Source organism: Manis pentadactyla, chromosome 1 (assembly GCF_030020395.1).
Source record: "Manis pentadactyla isolate mManPen7 chromosome 1, mManPen7.hap1, whole genome shotgun sequence".
In the NCBI taxonomy this organism is placed as follows: Eukaryota; Metazoa; Chordata; class Mammalia; order Pholidota; family Manidae; genus Manis; species Manis pentadactyla.
Window position 1 is genome coordinate 235,299,166 of NC_080019.1, and position 10,336 is coordinate 235,309,501.

Below are 10,336 nucleotides of genomic sequence, written 5' to 3' on the forward strand. Positions count from 1 at the left end.
CCCCACTCACCGTCGTCTTGAGCAACAGGAACGAAGGGGAAGAGCTGACTGGTTATTCCAGCAGGAGCCGAAAACATGTTAACTCCTGAACTTAAACATCTCAGAACAGTGTCACTACGGGGGCAAGGGAGACGCATGCCCTCCTCGTCAGTCACTGTGAACACACTTGTGCCACCATGAGGCCTGACCGGTTCACACAGGCTCTACCACCCAGGCACCAAATAAAGACACAAAGACTTATTTTTCAAGGTATTTCTTCTGTAAAGGAGCCAGATTTGGTAACTAGACTGAAAATCTTCCAAAATTCTGTACAAACGTGTCATATACAAATATACACAAGGCAGTTGCCAAGAAAAGACAGCACAGCAACAAATGGAGGCAACTCGGATGTAACAGGCTGGCTGGGGCACCCCCACAGCTGTAGGGATGCAAGGGCTGAGGAGCCATGACGTGGGCTACAATGTACACTCGCTGCGCTACACTATGTACACTGAGGATAACAGAGCCACTGCCCCTCGGCCAGCCCGCGAGCCCTCCGACAGGCAGGCTGGCCACCCAGCACGCAGCCCACACAAGGGCCTCCTTGCAGCATGAGGTGGTTCCCCTAAGACCTTGACCATAGCACAAGGTGCGTCCTGGAAGGGACAGGCAAGACAGCAGGTTGAGGCGGGGGCCCCATGTCTTCAGAGCGCCCCCCACCCCGAGTCTCACTCCATCTCCGTGAATCGGGCAAACATGGCCTTCCGGACGGCGTCTTTGTAGGAGTCCGCACCCGACAGGCCGTAGGCACTGCCTTTGGCTCCCAGTCCAGCTCCTTTTAGCCGCACTTGGGCCTGGGGTACAAACCTTCTGTCAGCAGCTGCGGGGAGGGCATGGGCTGCCCCCACTCCCTCAGTCAGCCCCCAGGGGCAAAGGAAAGGAGGCTGTGTGTGAAGACGAGGACTCCATACTGGAGCCCGGGAGGTTTACGGACCGAGGAGTGCGATGGGCTGAGGCAGCCAGGCGGAGGGGCCACACCGCCCTCACAAAGGGCAGCACTGAAGCCTGGGGAGGGCCCAGGCACCGCCGCCGTCGGCAGAGGACAGCCTGTGGTCGGGAGACTCACTCACACGGGGCACACCTCGGCCGGGAGGGGCGGCAAGCAGCGTGGCTCCCGTCTGCAAGACCAGTGGGGGCCTGAGCCCCGACCAGCTCAAGGATTTCTCATGGGTGCAAATCCCACCCGACTTGTTTTATATGTGACCAAATGCACCCAAAAGGAGATCGAAGCCCAGTGCTTTCTGAAAGTCCAACCTAAGCCACATGGGTCTGAGGAGGATGAACACAGGGTTTGCTTTATAGCTAAGGAGAGACACAGCCCTTAAGAGAGGTAAATTTTACCCAGATACCGGAAGACTGGAGAAAGCAAGCAGGACGCCATGCTGATACCCCCGGCTGACATCTGAGGAGGGTGGACCGGGGGGGCTGCAGGGATGGGGTGGGGAGGGCTGCGTCCACGCTCACCTCAATGGGGGCCGTGATGCCCTGGCATTTGCGGCCCAGGCCCGAGCCTTCCCGCCAGCCCATGGCCTGCAGCATCTTGTTGCCAATGTTACTGTGGTCGATGCCGTCCTTGGTGGGCTGCTCGTAATTCCTGTCAGGAGCAAACACGCGGTCACATCAGACGGCCAGAGCCCAGTGAACGAAGTGGAAGATGAGCACAACACGTACACAGTGCCACCGTCAAACTGCTTCTTGCGCTTGGGCTCTGGGGGCTCTGGGATGCCGTACTTCTCTCGCCGCTCTGCGGCCCGGTCCCGGTACTTCATCTGCGGGGAGAGCGACCACTGCTAGAGGTGCCCAGGCACCCTCTGTGACAGCCTATGGCACCTCCTGTGCTTCCCTGACATGCAGCGTGGCCCCAAACACCACATGCCCTAGTCCCTGCACTGCCCCGCCCCATCTCCAAAGACAGGTCTGCAGAGAGGGGCTGCGCAGAAGCTGGGGCCCACGTGTGTCCATTACAACCACTTTTATTTAATCAGCTACCACTCATCAAGCTCTTCAGCCAGCCTACGGGGTGATGGTCCCGCCTGCTAAAGTCCTAGAGGGAGCCTCAGCATGTGAGACAGGTCACGGAGGCTCCCAGGGACCCGCTCAGCTGTGCCTGGGCAGCTGGCACCGTGAAAGTGGAGGAAAACAGGAGAAGCTGAAGTCCTAACTACAGACACCTCAGAATCATCTTGGGGTGAGAAATTGCATGTAATGTGCCCACTGGCTTACTGCTTGCTAACCCATGGCCCTCCTGCTGGCATTTCAAACCCCAGGTCAGCGGCCCCAGCGCCTGCCCACTCCTGGCCTCAAAGCCTCTCCTGCCTTTGCTCCAGGCTTGCCCTGCCCACAGCTTCCGCCCACTCACACCTCACTGCCACCCAAGTGCTTTGCCAGCAAGTACTGGCGCTCAGACTGAGCAGCAGCCCCATGGAAGCACTCCTGTCCGCCACTCCCGTGGACAGGCAGCGTGTGGGTCCCGAGTGTACGACAAATCGGCCCTGCCCCCAGGACTGGAACTATGTGCTGCGAATAAAAGCTGAAGGAAGACACCCCAAGACACTTTTCCTAGGGGCACACTCCCTCCCTCACCTCTCTCTCCCTCAGCTCCAAGGCTTCCAGCTCCTGCTCGCTCAGCCTGGACCGTCGGTAGATGTCCATGTTTTGCTAAACAAGAGATTTTACAAATGTTTAGATTCAGACCCCTAATCTGAAATGTCCTAACACTATTGACACCTGTCGCGCTCTGAGTTGGAGCCCAGTTCAGTGCTGCGGCACAAGGACCAGAGGCCTGGGGGGCGCCTGCCGGGTTCCTCCCTGCTCTGTGACCAGGGACAACTTCTAAAGGCACTCACACCACCTTGCTGCCTCCCCCCACTCCCCTCCCTGCCTCAGACCAGCTCCAAGAAACTGGGCCACCTTGTGCAGGTCTGAGAGCTGCTGGTGCCTGACCAGGGCGTCTCTGTTTGGGAACTGCCGCCGGCAGAGCAGGCAGGCCATCTTCTTCCAGTCGGCCAGCTTCTCTTCCTCGCTCTCAAGTCTCTCCACCAGCTCCTCTTCGTTATCACTATCGCCACTGTAGGCAGCAACCAGGCCCCTCTGGGGACAGAAGGAGGCGTGTCATTGGAAACACACAGAAGAGAGCGATGGTAATGCATCTGGGTAACACACAATGCCAAATCCAAGACGTGGGTGGATGCCCAGTGCTCTAGGCTACGCTTTAGGGGTGAACTGCACCTCACCCAACTGTATGGGCCAGGCAGGTCCTCAAGCACCAGGACTGACAGCCTCGAGCACCTATCCTCCTGGGCCGAAGAAGAGTTCCTCGATGGCTGTTATCAGACTACTGACCACATATAAATACTCCAAATGCAACAGATCAGAGTAATGATCCATCCAGACCTGTCTCTATCTAAAGTATGTTTTTTCTTGTCTTAACGTTCTCTTTCAAGACTGTTCAAACTACAAATGCAGCAAAATGAAATTAACTTGAGCTTAAGAATTCAGGCCTCATTCACTGCTCCACCTCACCTGCTCTCACACAGGGATACAGAGCCTGTGGAACTGCCCCACATACCCACCAACAAGGACTGCAGCCCGTTTTACGTGGGAGTCCCACATGCCAAATGCGGCTGAGACCCGAGGTGAGACACAAATGGCAGGTCTGGCCTCAGACACTGTGCCCCTCTTACCTTGAGCGGATTCTCCTCGTCTCCATTTCGCACCAGTTCTGGGATGAGCTGCTGCCTTTCGGCTAAGGTCCCCTGGGAAATAGAGCAAGTGTTAGGCCTCGGTTTTCCTTGGGTCCCAGCGGGAAGCAAGGCCTCTCCTGCTGGTGTTACCTTCTTCTCAAACAGAGCGAAGCCAGCGTCTGCCGCAGCGGATTCTCTCCTTTCTTCTTCTCTCAAGGAACTGACGGGCTGAAAACTGTTCTTAAAATTTTCTTTCTGCTTATTTAAACTCTTAGCCCAGCGTTCCATGTCTTTGGCGATCTAATATTAGACAATCACGATGGAAGAAAACATTCAGGCAGAGAGTCACTTAGAACACAGCCTGCAGGGCCCCGACAGGAGGCGCTGGGCTCGCCGCAAGCACCCACTCTCTAGCAAAAGCCCTTGGTCCTCACTTCTACTGCAGACACTCTCATGAGACGCTACCGCACACAAGCAGAGGACAGCAGGTCCTGCTCACGAGTGAGCCCCCCAGGGTCTCTCTCTCTCTCTCTCTAAGCCGCAGGCAATGTCAATGTACGGCAACACTGAAAACTGCAAAATGCTCTACAAACTTAAGATGGGCTCAGTTTTAAAGACTCCAAATAAACCTGGCATAAATGCCATGACCCCCAAACAGCCCCCAGACTAAGCTCGATACCAGCAAGCGGGCCCCCTGCCAGGCCACGCCTCACCTGCTGGGCTGTCTTGCTCTTGGGTTTCTCCTTTCTCTCCTTCCCCTCCTTGGCAGGGGGCAGGCCGGCCTGCTGGTGGGAGCCCGCCTCCGCAGCCGGCACGTAGGTCTCCTTCTCCCCGTCCCAGTAAAGGTACTGCTGGGTCGAGGGGTTGTAGTAGTACTGGAAAACAACACCCTTAATGCCCACCTGCTGCTACGACAGGCCATCGCCTTCCGGGAGCACCTTGTCAAACACCACATGGGGACAGTTTTGCCCAAAAGACTAAATATATGAACACAAAACATGCAGCAGACCAGTCCTATTCCTCCCAGAGAAGCGCCTAACTGGCCAGCGGAGACCCACGGTACTCTGTGGGCAGAGGTAGAATACGGCCTCTTCCTATGAGTCCAGTTCCCACTGATTTACTCCTGGGACCTGGAGGGCACCCCAAGGGCCATGTGTCTCCCTCCGTTCCACAGGCAGTTTGCACAAACCAGGTGGTTTGGGAGGAGCTTGTAATCGCATAGTCCGTGACACCCAGTGAACCGCTCCACACTGGGTCCAACCCACAGCCCCTTGAGGCACCCGGGCAGGGGGCTGCCACGCCAGCTGGGGAGCCTGGGAGGGGACACGTGAAGGCTCTGATCTCAAGTGTGTGGGAAGAGCTGTACAAGGACAGGCAGCGCCCCCCCTTCTGATCTCCAGCCACTCGGCCCGGCCGGCTCAGCAGGGACTGGGGAAGGCCGTTAGGAGGGTCGCAGACACAGAGGTCCCAACTTGGGGCCCCTGGGAAGTGCCCACGGAATGGTCAGACTTCACGAAGTGCAGAGGCCCAGAGCGGGACTCAGGCTGCAGAGTTCACACCTCACTCCCAGAAACCAGAAGCTCTCACTGTCAACTTCCTGTTAAAAGTACTGGCGTCTTACTTTATGATTCAACAGATGCAGCTCCTGGTCATAAACAATTCTTTATTTATGGAGTGTTAAAGATTGTTTTTCCTCTTTAAAAGCTACATACAGCACCAAAAACTAAACATCGCCCACAGATCTGCTCATCACCACTCTCAAGAATACACGGGGATGCTAAGTTCAAGAAGCTGGACTCGAGGAGTTCATGTATCTGACGGCTTTTGCGTGAAGAGTGTAGAAGCAGCAGACCCGCAGAAGCAGAAGGCAGTGGCTGCTGGGGTGAGGAGAGACTAGGCAGTTAGGGCTTAATGGGCCCGGGGTTTTTTGGTGGGGGGGGGGTTGAGAACATTCTGGAATTAGTGGTGAATATATTAAAACTATTGAAAGGTACGCTGTAAATGGTTAAATTGATTAATTTTTGAGAACTTCCATCTAGATCTTTACACAAAGGCTGCTGTCCCCTTAACTGTTAACGCCTCACGGCGGTCACTGAGGCACAGCGTGGGGCCTGCAGACACACAGGCACGGGCTCCCTCCTCTCAGCGCTGGTACACATGTGGGCGTGAACACACGCAAAATGGCAACACATTGCACATTTCAGCTGTGACCTCTTGTATGCACATCATACATCAAATCATTTTTTAAACCTTTATAAATTTAAATCCTAAAAAGAGGATTGTATCTTGGTAGTTTTAAAGCTGTCAGAACTAGTCTGGGCACATGCTCCTCTGCAGGAGCATTTCATGTCGTGCCTCAGAAACAGTGTCTCCAGTGCAGCTGAGGGGTGGGGGTGTGCACTTACCTGCGAGTTGGGGTCGTAGTATAGCCCTGTGGTGGGATCGTAGTAGTACCCTGAAGACTCGTCATACTGGTACGTGGATGTGTCGGGCACCGCTGCAAAACCAAACCTGGCACGGGTCACTCCAGGAGAGAATGGTGGGCTGCAAACCCTGCGGCCCCGCGACCCAGCAGGCCCCCCGGGGGAGAGGAGCTGCACTGAACAAAAGTAACTGGGACCCTGGCGGTCACCAGCCCTGGGGGTTTGGCTTACCGTATTTGGTGCCAGGGACTACACCCACAGGGGCAGCGGCTGGGGGCTGTGCACTGGTGCTGGCACTAGGCTGTGCTTCCTCGGTCTGGAAAGAACAGCAGCTTTGCTATAACATCAACGGGAAAGCCTCTAAGAGAACGCACTCACTGCTGTCATAGTCGAAGGAGCCCGGCAGACGCACCCGAGCAACAATCTCAGGCTGTCCCTGCACACAACACATGCCCACGGCGTTCCTCCTCAAGGTCAAGCTGAAGGGAACCTCACACCACACCCACACACCACACCCACACCCACACCCAACACCCCCCCACCATCATTTTACATCTGAGAGCAGTCAGGCTGGAGTGAAGGATGGAGAACACCGACACAGCTAACAGTCTCCCCACCAGTCACCAGTTCACACTAAGACAACAGGATTACCGGAGAGCTGGGCACATTGGAAGCCTGATTGTATAGCTGGGGACTCTGGGACACTACAGCTGCTGAGGTCGTGGTCACCGCTGTGCCTGATGATAAACACGGGGGTTAGGAAGGGCCAAAGAACAGCTTTATCAGTTTGGGCCCAACCCAGCCTTCTGCCTGTAAATGCTCTTAAAAACCTAATCTCCACCGAGTACCCTCGAACTTATACCACTTCTATTTTAGGATCTCTACTGGAGCACGACCCTCTGAGCGAAGCGTTCTGCATGACTAAGAAGGGCAGGAAAAAGCTGCCTCCTGTCTGCCCTGGGGTTGCGAAGCGCCTTGACCGGAGGCTTCTGTAATTCTGGAACCAAAATTCGGGTGAAGGGGTCTCACAATGAGCCTTCTGCCTGCTGTCTGGGAACCACGCTCGGACTACACTTCTCTGCTCACCTGAACCTATGTGGGCACCTGTGATTCCTAAGGTCAAAGACAGGAAACAAAGACTTGAATTCCAAGAATGAACACTCATCACAACATGGCCTCAGAAAGACTGTGATCAGTTCTCACACACAAGGGCAACCCTTCCCCAGAACCTTAGGCGCAAGGTGACAACCCAGAACGTGGCCCACTCAACCCAGCCTTGCAGGGCCACGCGTTTAGCCAGAACATCTAGCTGATCTCGTCAGCAGGGCAGAGTGGAGAGGAGGGGCACTACCGGGTGCGGACGGTGGGTCGGATTCCAGTCCTCCTGCTGGTTGCTGGTAAAATTGCTGGTAATCCTGTGAGTACTGGAGAGAAGTACACGGTTAAAGCTGCTCTTCTCAGATGACCCTGAGACCAGAGCTGGGTGTCGGGCAGCTCCACCTACCTGCGTGTACTGGGCATAGCCATCTTGGCCCGGCTGCAGGTAACTGTAGTCAACGCTGCCGCCTTCCCCACTCTGAGACTACAAAGTGTCAAAAGAAGAGGAGACACAAACTTCATGGACATCCAGCAAAGCAGCTAGGACATATTTTCTAAAAACACCCTCGGAGAGCCTCCAGGGCGAGCACCATAGGAGAATCTGGGGACACCACCACGCTACTCTGAACAGAGAGACCCTCCACTTTACCTGGGTGGATGACCACTGGGCGGCAGCAATGGCTGTACTAGCCACAGAGAAGGCGCTGACCCGGTTACCATCTGGGAGGACCAAGTCTCTGAAACCACAGATCCAATCACGTGACTCCATCCCTGCAAGCTCCCCAGCACCCCCATGCTGCCAAGGAAGCCGCAATCTGCTCCACCTTTGCTGGGAGCTCTCGAATGCCAGCAAGGCCACCTTTCAGAGTGGGGAAGGCTCTCCAGACAAGTCCCTCAGGGGGCAAACACTTTCACCCTGCAGTGTCACTGTTCTACTCTGCACCCTGCCACTCAGTAACGCATCTGCCAGGTGAGCGTGATATAGAAATGCGAAGTTTTGTGTCTCTAGATGGACACTCTGTGCACACACTGCTACCCAGATGTTCTGAGGGGAGGGTCACTTCCAGATGGGCCTGCACAGCACCTGTTCTGCCTTGTCTGCCTCTGTCCTGCTCTCAAGTCTTCTGGCACCTGGGTACTGAGGGCAGGAGGGAACAGGGCCTGGGCAGCCGGGAGGGGAGCCCTTGGAGAGAACATGGCCGAGGGTGTGGCCAGCACAGCACCTCTGGACAAGGGTGCAGATGCAGAATTTGAAATAAGGACATAAAGCCACTCACTTTCTGGCACTTTTGGCAAAATCCACCCCAATAGTTTTGCCATCAATTTTCAGAGGAGGATGGAGACTCTGCAGTATCTGAAGCAGCTGAGAGGCGTCCTGAAGGAGAGTGGGGGGAACAGTGATGTGGTCACCTGATTAAAATCTCTCCTACTAATCTACCCCTCATCCCATTCAAAGTAATCCAGCTTTCTATTAAAAAGAACAGCAATTAATTATTGTTTGTGGATCTGAACCCTTGAGGGGAAAAAAATACCCTCTTGTCCTCCAGGACATGACAGTTTTCCCTACTATTAAAGGAGTAAATGCTAAGTCAGCCTAGAACAAAGCACAAAGGAAGGACGAGGCTGACTCAAGGTATGCGCGTCACCTGTGTCACTCAGGAGTGACCGTCCTCACACAGCCCTGAGCTCTGGGCCCCAGGAGCCTATACACAGGATCACCACTGCTAGATGGACCACCACCCTTGGGCTCAGTGTGTTTTAAAGGGAAAGACGCAAAGAGCACCTCACCATTGCGGAGGACAGCTGCACAAACGCGAAGCCTCTGTTCTGCTGCGTCTGCTTGTCTTTTATGAGGCGAATGTTGTTGACAGCCAAGGATGCATAGGGAGACAGCGCTGTCATGATGGAGTCCACCACGGTGTGGGGGGCTATGTTCCGAAGTATGATCGCTGGGGGTAAGCGAGAAAAATGCCATATATACGTGCTTCCAACACCCATGCTTTTCAAGGCAGGTTTCAGTACAAACAAAAAGATCCATTTCAGGCAGCTCCTCGTACGTCTCGCACTTTGACAAGAATATTCTAAAAACCAATCCTTTATGGGACAAACTGAAGCTGCTGCTGCCGCTCATTGTAAAAGGGTAAGTGAACAGACCTCCGCCTGCAGCCAGCTCCTGACGTGGGGCTGAGGCTGAGGCGCGCACTTACTGTCACAGTAGTAATCCACAGACTGCACCGACTCCGCGGTCCCAGGGGGCACTTCCTGTTCAGAGTCTACGAGGAGGGAAGGGGAGGAGAGGCTCAGCAACTGAGGACGAGCGAACAGCCAACCGAGGTGTTCTAGCGACGGGACGCGCTCAGACCCCAAGGCTTAAAGCGGACGGAGCAGTCGTTGGCTCCCTCGGTAGCGGCTTGTGGCTCTAGGGCACCCGCAGTGATGCTGGCATAATAAACGTGGACTGCAACACAGTGGACATATGTGGCCCAGTGGAGGGCTGACATTACCTTGGGGCTAAGCAACAGCCAGTGCGGGATACAAACCAGGCAGGCAGACTTAACTGGGAAATAAAGGGAGTCTGCTCTCACCATCACCAGCAGCACCAAACTTGGGGTAAGATGGGTTAAGGGAAACACACAAGGTACTGGTTCAAAGGCCCTACAATCTACACTTCGCCTCAGGCTCACAGATGACCCAATCAGTCAGGTTCCAATGCAGGTATTCCAAACAGCTGAATCTGGGCTTACCAAACTTGTCCGCTCCACATCGGAAGCATTTTAGTCTTTTCCTGAAATTGTTAAGGCAGCACTGGAGAAAAAAAAAGTTTTATCTGTAATCATTTCTGACAGTAGGCCAGGCTTACTAGTAACAACGTGGGCTAGAGCAACAGGACCACGGGCAAGTCCCAGGAAGCAACATGACAAAGCAGGAAGTGGCATCCAAGGCTCGGGTGCACTAACCAACCAGCACAGACTGTTTTGCCAGGTGAACGCCTTTAAGAAAACAAATCTTGACATATTCTGAAGTAGAATTCCATTTTGATCAAGTTGGGGAAAAGTTTCTGTTCACCCAAAACCCTACAGCTTGCCACAGGCA

The 10,336-nt window shown here is 54.6% G+C and overlaps 1 protein-coding gene across 5 annotated transcripts in view; it reads right to left on the reverse strand.

Annotated features, from left to right (window-relative positions):
• Nucleotides 1-237: 237 nt before the first annotated feature.
• RBM5 (RNA binding motif protein 5) overlaps nt 238-10,336 on the reverse strand; it is a 22,656-nt gene continuing 12,557 nt past the window's right edge. For 2 of the 5 annotated variants that reach the window (XM_057487365.1, XM_057487377.1), the window contains 18 exons: nt 9,988-10,048; nt 9,451-9,516; nt 9,032-9,192; nt 8,521-8,618; nt 7,893-7,980; nt 7,650-7,727; nt 7,497-7,569; nt 6,797-6,882; nt 6,377-6,482; nt 6,128-6,219; nt 4,436-4,597; nt 3,873-4,022; nt 3,723-3,794; nt 2,950-3,129; nt 2,623-2,697; nt 1,711-1,808; nt 1,504-1,633; nt 840-1,157 (listed from right to left, as the gene is read on the reverse strand). In XM_057487365.1, coding sequence (XP_057343348.1) covers nt 1,023-1,157; nt 1,504-1,633; nt 1,711-1,808; nt 2,623-2,697; nt 2,950-3,129; nt 3,723-3,794; nt 3,873-4,022; nt 4,436-4,597; nt 6,128-6,219; nt 6,377-6,482; nt 6,797-6,882; nt 7,497-7,569; nt 7,650-7,727; nt 7,893-7,980; nt 8,521-8,618; nt 9,032-9,192; nt 9,451-9,516; nt 9,988-10,048 — 1,911 coding nt within the window. In that variant the 3' untranslated portion in view covers nt 840-1,022. The other 3 variants (XM_057487369.1, XM_036877513.2, XM_057487368.1) reach the window with 3 other exon arrangements.